General features: G+C 43.9%; 1 protein-coding gene across 2 annotated transcripts in view; it reads right to left on the bottom strand.

Moving 5' to 3' along the window:
- pxdn (peroxidasin) overlaps positions 1–12,733 on the bottom strand; it is a 220,355-nt gene that overhangs the window by 106,451 nt on the left and 101,171 nt on the right. Inside the window, exon 4 of one of the 2 annotated variants that reach the window (XM_033021677.1) lies at positions 4,805–4,876. The exons of the other annotated variant lie outside the window; for it this stretch is intronic. Within the exon in view, the coding sequence (XP_032877568.1) occupies positions 4,805–4,876 (72 nt within the window). The remainder of the gene's footprint in view (positions 1–4,804; positions 4,877–12,733) is intronic. 2 annotated transcript variants of the gene reach the window in all.

Below are 12,733 nucleotides of genomic sequence, written 5' to 3'. Positions count from 1 at the left end.
TTCTGCTGGGGGATTTTGAGATCAAGTAGGTGGTGGTGCGGCTCTTGAAGAGCATTAAAGTGGATAATTCCTCAGGGCCTCCAGGATTTATCCCATGTTATTGAGAGAGGGGAAAGAGATTACAGGGATCTTGACAAAAATCTTTTTATCTTCTCTAGCCATAGGCAAGGTCCTGGATAACTGGAGAGTCAATGCAGTTCCATTGTTTAAGAAGGGAATTAGGATAATCCAGGAAATTAGAGGCCAATGCTCGTCACATCAGTAAGAGGGAAGCTATTGGAGAGGATTCGTCAGGATTGAATTTGCTCCCATTTGGAAGAGAATGAGTTGATTAGGAACAATCAGCATGGCTTTGTACATGGCAGGTCATGTCTTATGAAGTTAATTGATTTTTTTGAGGAAGTGGCTAAGGTAGTCCATGAGGGTGGGGCTGTGGATATCGCCTACATTGATATTAGCAAGGCATTTGATAAAGTGCTTCATCGAAGGATGATCCCAAAGATTAAGATTTATGGGATCCATGGTGGATTGGTTGCTTGGATTCAGAACTGGCTTATCATAAGGTTGTTATTCTGAGGTGCTCAAAAATGCTGGAGAAACTCAGCGGGTGCAGCAGCATTTATGGAGCGAAGGAGATAGGCAATGTTTCGGGCCGAAACCCTTCTTCAGTCTGAAGAAGGGTTTTGGCCCTAAACGTTGCCTATCTCCTTTGCTCCATAGATGCTGCTGCACCCACTGAGTTTCTCCAGCATTTTTGTGTACCTTCCATTTTCCAGCATCTGCAGTTCCTTCTTAAACAGGTTTATTCTGGCTGGAGGTCTGCGACCACTGGAGTTCTCCAGGAATCTGTGCTGGGACCTCTGTTATTTGTGATATATATATATATATATATATATATATATATATATATATATATATATATATATATATATATATATATAAACAATTTGGACAAAATGTAGATGGGTTGGTTAGTAGGTTTACCGACAACACAAAAATTGGAGCAGTTGCGGACTGTGAGGAGGGCTGCCAAAATATATAGCAGAATATAGATCAACGACTGAAATGGGAGGAGAAATGGCAGATGGAATTTAATGTAACCAACCGCGAGGCGCTGCACATTGGGAGGTCGAATGCAAGGGGAAAATGTACAATTAATGGCAAGACCCTTAACAGCATTGATGTACAGATGGATATTGGGATCCACGCCGATAGCTCCCTGAAAGTGGCAACATGGCAACACGAGAGTAGATAAGAGTGGTAAAGAAGCCATATGGGACGTTTGTCCTCCATTGAGTATAAGAGTCAGGAAGTGACATTTTAGGACTTTGGTTATGTCCCAATTGAAGTATTGTGTACAGTTCTGGTTACTCCATTACAGGAAGGATGTGGTGGCTTTGGAGTGGGTGCACAGATGGTTCACCAGAATGCTGCCTTGAATAGAGTATATAGTACTACAGAATTACAATCAGAATCAGAATCACACAGAATCGCCAAGTATGTTTTGCAACAGATGAGGAATTTCATTGGCCAGGTCAGTCATCCAATTAAAAGCAACAGATTCTGAAAAAACACATTTTAACATGAACATCCACCACAATGACTCCTACACATTCCTCACTGTGATGGAAGGCGAAATAAAGTTCAAATCCCTTCCCTTAGTTCTTCCTCGGTCGTGGGCCTCGAGCCCCCCGTTAACGGCACGATCTTGACTCCCGTAGCCGGCGGCGTTCGGTCCCTCCGCATCGTGGGGATGTTAGCTCCCCCGCGCTGGACGATCGAACCTCGCATCGGGGCTGGTCGAACCTTCCGCGACGTTGGAGCTTCCCGACTAGCCTCTCCCGAAGACTGTGAGCATTTGATGGTAAGTCCGCGGATGGAGCGATCCCAGGCAAGGGATCAGCTCCGATGTTAAGTCCGCGCCCCGCGATAGGGCTCAAAATCAGTCCGTGGAGGCTTCCAGCTCCATCGATGGAAGGCCGCAGAGCGCCCGGAGAATGTGATACGAAAAATAATCACATTTCCGGCAAGGAAAGAACTTGAAAAAAAGTTTACCCCGATCCCCTCCCCCCCCCCATAAAACAAATCGAAGAACATTAAAACAAACTTGAACACACTAAAAAATAACAAAAATAATGAAAAAACGAACAGACTGCCGGGCAGGGCAGCCATTGCCCCAGCACCCCTGGTGGTATTAGTCAAATAGAAAGGGTGGACAAACATGGATTGTTTTGTCTGGAATTCCCAAAGTTCAGGGAGATCTGATATAGAAGTACATAAAATCATGAGAGGACCTTCTCTCTCTTCCCCCACCCAAATGCCAAGACTAAAGGGCAAAGCTTTAAGGCGAGAGGAACAAAGTTTAAAAAGAGATATGGGGTATTTTTGTGTTTACACAAAGTAGGTATGTTGCAAAGCCTACCTGAAGCGTCGCTGAAAATCTGTCGCTGCGGGTGTGCGCGATTTTGGCGCCGTTTAGAGGGGGGCGGGTTTAAAACGCGATTTTCTCTAGGCTGTTCAAATCGAAGATGTTCAGCCTAGTTAATTATTAACGAAAAATCGCTGAAAGACCCCGTCGCAAAAGCTATTATTAGTTTTAAAGGCCTCGTATAATAGTTATAGTAGTTTAAAAATCAATCTCTAAATCCGCGACCGCCAGCAACCGCAGGGTCTCATAAAGCAAATAGCAGAAGGTATGCTGTATATTTTTACATTAAAAAGGGCTTCTAAAGATCCCTTTATACAAAGTTTAATATTGCGAGTAGCTCATTTTGGGCCCATTATATCCCGCAGTATTTTTCTCGGCATTTGGGGCACAAATCTACCGCAATGTGAACGTTCTAAACCAGCGCGTTCACAGGATCCCACTAGAAAGCTGATTTAAATGGGCATTTATTTACAGCAATTGAACACTAAATTCCTTCCATTTGGTCTATAAATTAATGTAAATGAGATTTTAAAATCATGTTTTATTGTGAATTATTTGTGAATATTATTTGGATATTTAGGCTATTTAAAAATGTTAATCATTTATTAAGAAATGGATAGATGTTTAGATCTAGTAATTGAAGTCTGAAATTAGCTACAATTAGGTAACTAACTAATTATATGCTTTAATTTCAGGTCATCCAAGTAAGATTATTTTATATTTGTTTCAGAATGCTTCAATCTATGATAACTGAAAATTTCATTCATTTTCTTAATTTTTAAGAAAGTTATGGGCTTTTGACTGTTCACGATCACAGCTTTTTTGTTATGTCCATAGAAAATCAATAGGGAACAAGATGCTCATTTCCCAGTATGAAAATGGCCATAACTTTTTAAATACTTGAGATATGAAAGTGAATTAGGTGTCAAATTAAACTTATTTTTATGCTTTATCTGATGGGATAAATTGCAGACTTGATTTTTAAAATCTCAAAATTTTGTAACATTGCTACACAAAGCAAGTGGTGGATGCCTGATACTCGCTGCCAAGGGTGGTGGATGCCGCAGATAAGATAGTGGCATTTAAGAGGCTTTTAGATAGACACATGGATATGCAGGAAATGGAAAGATATGGATCATATTTTGCCCGAGGAGCTTAGTTTATCTTGTCATTATGTTCGGCATGGATATTGTAGGCCAAAGGGCCTATTCTTATATTGTACTGTTTTAAGCTCTATGTTCTACTTCTTTCAATTGTTCACGATAATTGTAGCATAAATCTATACAGAAAAATCTTAAAACCTTCAAAAATCAACCCCGATAACTTTCAGTATTCAAGAAGATTTACAACATAAATTTAGTAAAAGTATATTGGAACTCACCTGAGAAAATGTTCCAGTTCCAAACAAATTAATTAAGTGTTAAGAATCTATACTTCTTTAGTCAATGACTCTGAACTGCTAACCTGGTTTAGATGAAGTATGGTAGCAGTGTTTGGACCTGATTAGCATAGGTATTTCTCAAACTTAGTTCTTTAAGAATAATCAAATTATTTAACTGTTACACTTGAGACATTTGAGAAGAGCTTTAGGTTAAATTGTGAACATACATTTTTAAACAAAGAAACAAAAATAAAAGAAAAAAGCTATACACATATTACTTATTGTCATCAAGAAACAGATAAAAATATATTTAAATTAAAAATAGATCTCATGCATTAATATCAAGCTTTTGCCTCAATTTTACCAAGTTACAAGGGGAGACAAAAAAATAAATAATTGTACAATGATTTAGTTACTTGACTCATTCAATTTCTCAGAATACAGTGCAGTTTATTTTGGTTATTTATAGAAACAAAATGCCAACAGCCATGTAGAATAAATAAGGGATTGCATGAGAAACCCAATAAACGCTGCCTGGTATAGCGTATATGCAAAAAATCTAATGTGACTGGTTGAAACTGTTAACATTTTAGTAGGCTTGCTTGCAAAATATAAAGTTGGTTTCTTCTTTAATAGTTACTAATGCAAAGTGTATTTCAACACATGATGTCAACTGAGAATCTTATTTATGACAAGGACTAGGCATTTAACAATGCATGATAATATTTTCTCATCAGCAAGTACATCAAGATGAAGTAAAATGTGTACTGCTGAACACACTCAATCGAAAAGTACTGGTTGTCCAAACCTATCTTCAGCCACATGTCCCATTTTACTTTCAGTTCTGAATTGTACATTTATGACATGCAAAGCATGCAAGCACTGACCAGACGACTAGCCAAAGAAACTTTACTGCCAAACTGAGAAAAAGCCAAGCATCAAGTACTAGAAATATAATAAAACAGCCAAGGAACACGAATAGCAAAGGCACTTACAGTTGTTCTAGAGAGACAAGTCCCTTAAATGCTTGCCTGTCAAGTGATTGGATTTCATTCTTGTACAAATAGCTGAAACAAGAAATAATCAGTAGTATTAGTGACTAGCCACCCAAAGCACTGAACAGGCATTCTGGTCATCTAAGCAGATGCTGTCTGTTGTTGGGTACGCAAAGATTATATATTAATAGCCATTTAAACACGTGTGGAAATTTATACAAAAACAGCAAGCTTCAAAGTGATCTGAAATCAAAACTTAAGACAGTGACTTCCAATCTGTTATGGTAATTAAACAACTGGATAAAGACTTTAAATGATGGCTCTGAGTTTGCACCATCATTCAATAAGATTAAGGATGGCCTTTTACATCAACTCAATGTCCTCACCTTTATTGCCTAGTCCTGTGAGTTCTCAAGTGCCCAAAAATTGCTGAGTTTAATGAAGATAATGAAGAAGTAGAATTCTAAAGATTCATAAGTGCTAGGAATGAATATATTTCTACCATTCTCAATTTGTCTATCATATGATCATCACCCTCTGTTCTGAAGCTGTGGGAAAATGACTAAAGGATTGGTAGCACCCATTTTTGTAGCACTAAAACTAGGCTGGGTTTGAACACTATCAACCAATCTGGTTCCCGTTTCTATTCCTCCACCAACACAAATCCAATTTGAAATTATACTAAAGTGGTTTGCACCCAGAAACTAAGCAATTGCCCATGAGGCTTCACCCTATTGCTCATCTCCCAATACTGCTGGGGTGCAATCACGTAACTGTCCCTTAAAGATGCTCAAAATGTTCACGATAACAACAAGCATATCACTCGCCATTGAGGAAATTAGGAAGTTTCCCACAGTTTACAAGAAAGATTCCAGGAATGAGTGGGTTAGCATACAATGAGCATTTGACAGCACTGGGCCATGATGGATTGGCGGAGTAGACTCGATGGGCTGAATGGCCTAATTCAACTCCTATAACTTGTGAAATGAAGGTAGCAGGAAAGAGGGGAACCACTTCCAAATCAATGAAGGAAGCTTGATAGGCCTGGTCAACGAGACACTTGCCTGGAAGGTAGTCCTATGCAGCAGGAGACGCAACAGATCCATCATTAGAGGGGTCTGCCTGGAAATGAAAATCCTCGTGCAATGGAATAACACTGAATTAATTATCATGATATCATGAGATATGGCAAGGTGACCTGCATGCTGCTTAAAATTGCATGGAATAAAAGTCAAGATCCTCGCAGAAAATTCAAGATCTCAAACATAAATATGTTTTATGCATGTCTAAATTCAAATTAGAGATTCCGCTTATCCAAAAATACAGAAATGAAGCAAGGCATTAAAGCAACTTGAGCAGGGAATAATTCACATGTTATGTGTAAGAAGGAACTGCAGATGCTAGTTTAAACCGAAGATAGACACAAAAACTCAGTGGGACAGGCAGATCTCTGGACAGAAGGAAAGGATGACGTTTCGGGTCGAGACCCTTCTTCAGACGTTCTAGTCAGACGTTATATTCATATGTTACAGTCAGTACAGTTGGACTACAAAACTGCAAGCAAGAGGAATTCATACATCATTTGGGCTCTGCAAACCATTTAAATGTTGGTTTCAGTTGCAGTTTGCAGAATTTGCAAAAGGGAATTTTATTTTATAGCTCCTTGCAAAAACTGCCTCTTGATGAGGCATGTCCTTATAACTCACAATACCAATGCCAGTCCCTTTCCAGTAGCCTATACATTGGTTCTTCCTTGTTCCCTAAGACTCGTAATTCCTTGCTGCTCTTTTTTAATTTCAAAATAGACTTTATTCAAGTAATAAATATATACAATACATGAACCATACAAAAAATTAATCCAACATTTTCAGAGGCTATACAAACATTCAATACACTGCTCAGACATTCACACTGCTCAAATTTCTCCCCCACCATTGCCACTCATGTGGCCTACTGGTGTGGAATCCCTTCCCTTATTTTGAGGGGCATCTCCACCACACCCTGCCCCCATATCCAGCAGTGGAAGGAACCTAGATTGTGGTCCACCCCCATAGAGCCTTGGCGTTGGCTGCATCATCTTCATTGCGTCCCTCAGCACGTACTCCTGCAGTCTGCAGCGGGCCAGTCAGCAACATTCCCCGACGGACATCCCGTTCGGCTGGGAGGTCAACAAACCTCGGGCAGACCAAAGAGCGTCTTTCACTGAGTTGATGACCTTCCAGCAGCACTCAATGTCAGTCTCTGAATGCATCCCTGGGAACAGTCCGTAAATCAAAGAGTTCTCTGTGACGGAGCTGTTCAAACTAATCGTGACAGGGACCCTTGCAGACCTCTCCAGACTTTTTTTTGCAAATCCACACTCTGCAAAGAAGTGGGCAACCATCTCCTCCCCATAGCAGCCGTCTCAAAGGCAGTCTATGTAGTGAGGTTCCGACGGTGCAGGAAGGATCTGACTGGGAGGGCTCCCCTCACCGCCAGCCGAGCCAGGTCTTGGTGCTTGTTGGTGAGTTCTGGCGATGAGGCATTTTGCCAGACAAGCTGGGCAGTCTGCTCTGGGAACCACGTCACAGGATCCATGGAGCCATTTCCCTGCAGTGCCTGCAGGACGTTCCGTGCTGACCACTGCCCGATGGACTTGTGGTCAAAGGTGTTGTTCCGGAAGAACCTTTCCACGAACGACAGATGGTGCGGCAATGTCCAGCTGACTGGCACATTGTGTGGTATCTGCGCCAGGCCCATCCTTCGAATCACCGGGGACAGGTAGAAGCTCAGTAGGTAGTGACACTTGGTGCCTACGTGCCTTGGATCTACGCTCCGCCTGGTGCAGCCAGTTCTTGTCCCATGCCTTCCTGCCAGGTACAGCACAGGTTTGGTCCGGGTGGATCACCCGTCACAGAACGGACTTGAACCGGTTGGCGATGGCCTTAGACAGGATTGTGTAATCAACATTCAACAATGTGATGGGTCTCCAATTCTTTATGTCATTCATCTCCCCCTTCTGCTCGTAGATTAGGGTGATGCAGCCCTTCCTCATCTAGCCTGACATGCTGCCAGCTAGAAGCATGTCGTTGTACACTTCCAGCAGGTACGGGCCGACCCAATCCCACAGAGCCGAATACAACTCGGCCGGTAAGCCATTGCTTCCGGGAGTTTTACTCGAGTCAAAGGAACGGATGGAGTCAGCCAGCTCCTCTAGGGTCAGTGGTTGGTCTCCCACTTGCTGTTCCCCAAGACCTCCGTGATAGAGGACAGGAAGTTCTGGGAGGTGGTGCAGTCTGTGGCCATTCTGTCATACAAATCCGTATAAAAGGATTTGCAGATCCTCAGCATGTCCGTCAGCAAGGATGTTACTGAGCCATCCTCCTCCTGAAGGCTGTTGATCACAGAGCTCTAGTTATATAGACTGTGCAGCAAGAACAAAGAAGTCTACTGCCCCGAACTGATAAGATCAACGTCATCTCACCCTTAGGAAACCAATGGCATTTGGCACTATATCCCACTGCTTGTATGGTCAACTGCTGTGGTTGGAGTGCCATGGTGCAAGGAGGCAGGGAATAAAGATTGGCCCTTGGATGCTGAAAAACTACCAGTCTGGGCAATGCCAGAACTTGAAAACATCCAGCAGTGTGAATTCCCTCCTTTACGACAAAGAAATCATGCCTGCTCCCCAGAAGCATAACATTCCCCAGATACATAAATTCTGCAAACCCCCATTCATAAAACAGGTCTGGTGAAGCAGATGCAGAGATTGACTGCATACATTCACTGGATGCCAGCAATGCTGGGAAATCTCAGTGCCCAAGATGCCAGCTATTCCTCATTGAGATGAGTGCAAATAAAATAATTACACTGTAAATTCAGTGTCATGGTTAGCTCCCTGATACAGTAGCAAGCAGCAGACTGGGAGGGAAGGAAAAGATCTGGTGTGCACACTTGGATGCATTCTGTGGCAAGACAGTTGAGAGTCAGCTTGACATTGAACTCTAGGCAGAAGAGCATGGTTGAAGATCTTGCCACAGAGTTTCATCTCTCTATGACTATAGCCGTGGAGAGTGTCAACGTTCAATGGTAAGCAGAAGGATCCAGGTAAGATACGAGTCTCCCAAAATACTGTGGGAGTTGCCCCCTAGTTGATGTCAACCTTCAATACATCCATTTGAAGGCAAGAATAAATGCGATCAAAGCTATACACCAACTCCATATCCATTTGAACCAAAGCCATTTAGTTCTTAAATTGTAACTATCGACATCACTTGCCCCCACCAATGTAAAAGACTAACAAGCCATTTGCCTTCCTACCTCTTGCCTGTAACTTAAGGTCTGTGTACGGACATCCAAATTAATTCATATATCTAGCTCACAATCTGATTTAATTAATTTATATTGCAATCTATATCACAATCCATATATTAATCTAATTAAAGGCAACATTTACCAGCCTTTTACCCAAGTATTTCACTCATACTCCAGTCATCTATTCTAGCAATTTAGTACTTATTATCAGGTCAATCAACGAACATAATATTTTGGGGAAAAACATTTTCAGTCCAATCCAATATCATGATCATCATAAATCTGATGAAAGGAGGGCCAACTGCATGCATCAGATTTAAAACCTAAATACGTAAAACAAAGAGCGGTGGTAAGATGGCTTTCACTGGTGCTTTTATAAATACTAGTACAGGAGAGGGAGTAAAATCCCACACTGGATTAGTAAAACTTACTTGCAGTTATTTACCACATCAGACTGATATAACGTTATAATATGCAAGTCATATTAGCAGAGATGAAAAAAATTTGATTATAAATTATTAAAACATTTTAAACAGGAAGGAACAAAAATAACAATTTAAACAAGCTAAACTATGGCAGTGAGCTGATATAGCACCCTTTGTGATCTGTTAACAAAACAGAATTGTTTAAAGTTCATGTCTTTGAACTGGTTGTTCTGTAAATTCATTGAATACAGGCACTCCCCAACTTCCGCAAGAATCACATTCCATAAACCCTTGCGTAAGTAACATTTTACACGTCAAAATCACCTTAAAACTGTAGAAACAAAGAAAGGCAGATACATGAAACAGCATAAAGTGCTGGAGTAACCCGGGTCTGGCAGCCTCAGGAGAACATAGACAGGTGACGTTTCAGGTCGGGACCCTTCTCCAGACTGCATCAGTTCTCCTGAAATGCTGAGTTACTCCAGCACTGTGTGTTATTTCATCTTAAAGCTAGGCGCTGATGGTGTTGGTCTGTACCACCAAGCCTTTCTTCCCCAGATGCCACACCATCTAGTTGATGCTGCTGTTGATGTTGCGGGTCACGTTGCAGCCCCTGGCTGATGCCGCTTTCTTCAGGTCGCCGCCACCGACAGGACGAGCGCTGTCACCGTTGGCTCCTTCCCCTCTCACCAGCTGTCACTTTGTCCACTCTGCTGCTCCCTCCTCCTCCTCTCTCTCTCTCCCCTGGTGTAGAGGGGGCAATGGTAAAGGGGGGGGAAGAGCTGGAATGGACAAAACGACGGCCGACAGAAAATGAAGGCAGGTGGTGAGAGGGGAGGGATCCCACGGTGATAGAGCTCGCCCTATTGGTGGTCTGAGAAAACGTTGTTGGTCAGGGGTAACAAAGTGAGTCGCATCAACACAGTGCAGTGAAGAAGGGCTCACTGGTGCATCTTATGGAAGAAGTTGCACACGGCAGAACCTCCAGAGGGCTGCACTCCTTGCTCGGCCGAACGCAAGACCTGGGGGACCGCAGCCTGCAGGAGGAAACCGCGGGGCCGGCCGCTGCTTGTGGGACCAGGTAGAGCATGGTCTGGAAGGGGGACCATGCTGAGCTGGCCCCTGCTCACAGGGCCGGATTTAGATGAAGAGAGGCCCTAAGCTGTTCCACTTGTGAGGCCCCCTCCCCTCCGCGTTGGTTTTCAGCGCTGGCGGCGAGCCAGCGACCGGACAGCCATGGCGTCCAAATCTCCCACAATTCAAAGCGAGGGAGAAAGTGCCCAGCGCCGACCAGTTGCCGTTGCAGTGCGCATGCGCAGGGCGGCCGATGATGTGCTGGCCATGGTTGTGCGCATGTGCAGGGGGAGGACGTGCAGGCCACAGCAATGCGCATGTGCAAGGCAGCCTGCCGTGCCGGCGGATGAGGAGCGAGCGGAGAGCGGAGCCCGGCGGCCCGGATACGGATGGCGGGGGGAGATGGAGAGAGAGAGATAGAGAGGGGGGCCCACCCAGAGTTGAACGGCAGGTGTCCTGCCTTTGGTCGGAGGCCCCCTAGATTTCGAGGCCCTAGGCTTCAGCCTACGATGCCTAGTGGTAAATCCGGCTCTGCGAGGCCCCCCTAGACCTCGAGGCCCTAAGCTTAAGCTTGTCTAGTTTATAGGTAAATCCGGCCTTGCCTGCTCACCACCTGAGGACCAGACTGGGAGGAGCTGGAACTGGTGATGACCATGGGTACGACCGACAAGGAGTGAGGCCGGTAGTGGAGGAGAGCTACTGGGATCTGGCCTCTTTCCCTTCAAGGTCAGCTGCATGAGGCATCGCCGGGAAGCAAAGGTGGATGGGCAAAGAAAGGATGTTGGTTCACAGGTCGACACATGTGTCCATGGAAGGTGATGGCTGGAGGCCTGCAACAGCCTGGGGACAGGCACCACTCCTAGCAACTAGAGCGCAGACTGTACTTGGAAAATGGTGCCAAAGCATGGCGTTTCTTGCATACGGGATCAGTAGACTATTTTTGCACACTTGCTAATTGGGGATGTGCTCAGGTACGGCATTATTCAACTGGAGTATTTGTAAGAAAATAATTTCACTATGCGTTTGCACAATTGACAATAAAAAAACTTTGATCCGTGTCAGCATCTAGGCTGGGAGTTGCTCTTCACCACCTCCCTCGTTCTCGCTCCAACAGCGCCCGAAACTGCAAAAACAGAAGCCAGGCAACGCTTTTATATCTGAAGCGGACGGAAAGCCCTCGCAATCATCCTGTTGCTAAATTAGTGTTTCTCACTTTTATTAAACCCCTCGGATCATGGCAAAACCTGCCCACTACACTTCACTAAACCTAATAGCTGTAAAGTGTGCAAATCCATCGACGTTGCAAGCCCAGGCATTGCTGAACTGACCTGATTCTCAATCCAGCTGCAATTTAAAATTTCCTTTCAAATATGTGATTACTGATTCTGTTCTATTCTGTTTTGTAGGGTTTTTTTGCACAATCCGCAAGCATTGCCACTTTTCATTTCACTGCACATCTCGTACGAGTATGTGGCAAATAAACTTGACTTTACTTGACAGGGAGTGGCTGAATTGTGATTGTGAGAATGAATGATTAGGATTAATAACATCTTTAATACATCTGGGATGAAAACGGGTAGGTAAACTAGAACTGATTCAGCATCCGCTTTCAAAACTGCTGCTGTTACACCAATCTTAAAGAAACCTGGTCTTGATCCCTCCTCTCTCATTAACTACCGCCCAATCTCAAACCTCCCCTTTCTTTCAAAAACCCTGGAGCGTATAGTTGCGTCGCAACTTCATTCCCACCTCCTTGCGTATAACCTACTTGAACCCCTCCAATCTGGCTTTCGCCCCCTCCATAGCACAGAAACTGCTCTCCTCAAAGTCCTCAACGACTTCCTCACCTCTGCTGACACTGGTTCCCTCAACATCCTCATCCTCCTCGACCTGAGCGCAGCCTTCGATACAGTGAACCATAACATCCTGCTCACCAGACTCAAAGACCTCGGCATTGAAGGCTCTGCACTCAGCTGGCTCCGCTCCTACCTTTCCAACAGATCCCACTTCATCTCTCTCCACAACCACACCTCTGCTACAGCCACAGTCATTCAAGGCGTTCCCCAAGGCTCCGTACTCGGCCCCCTCCTCTTCATCAGAATTGGACATTCTTGCCATAGAGGGAGTACAGAGAAGG

Source organism: Amblyraja radiata, chromosome 5 (genome assembly GCF_010909765.2).
Source record: "Amblyraja radiata isolate CabotCenter1 chromosome 5, sAmbRad1.1.pri, whole genome shotgun sequence".
Lineage (NCBI taxonomy): Eukaryota > Metazoa > Chordata > Chondrichthyes > Rajiformes > Rajidae > Amblyraja > Amblyraja radiata.
This window is presented reverse-complemented; position numbering and strand designations above follow the sequence as displayed.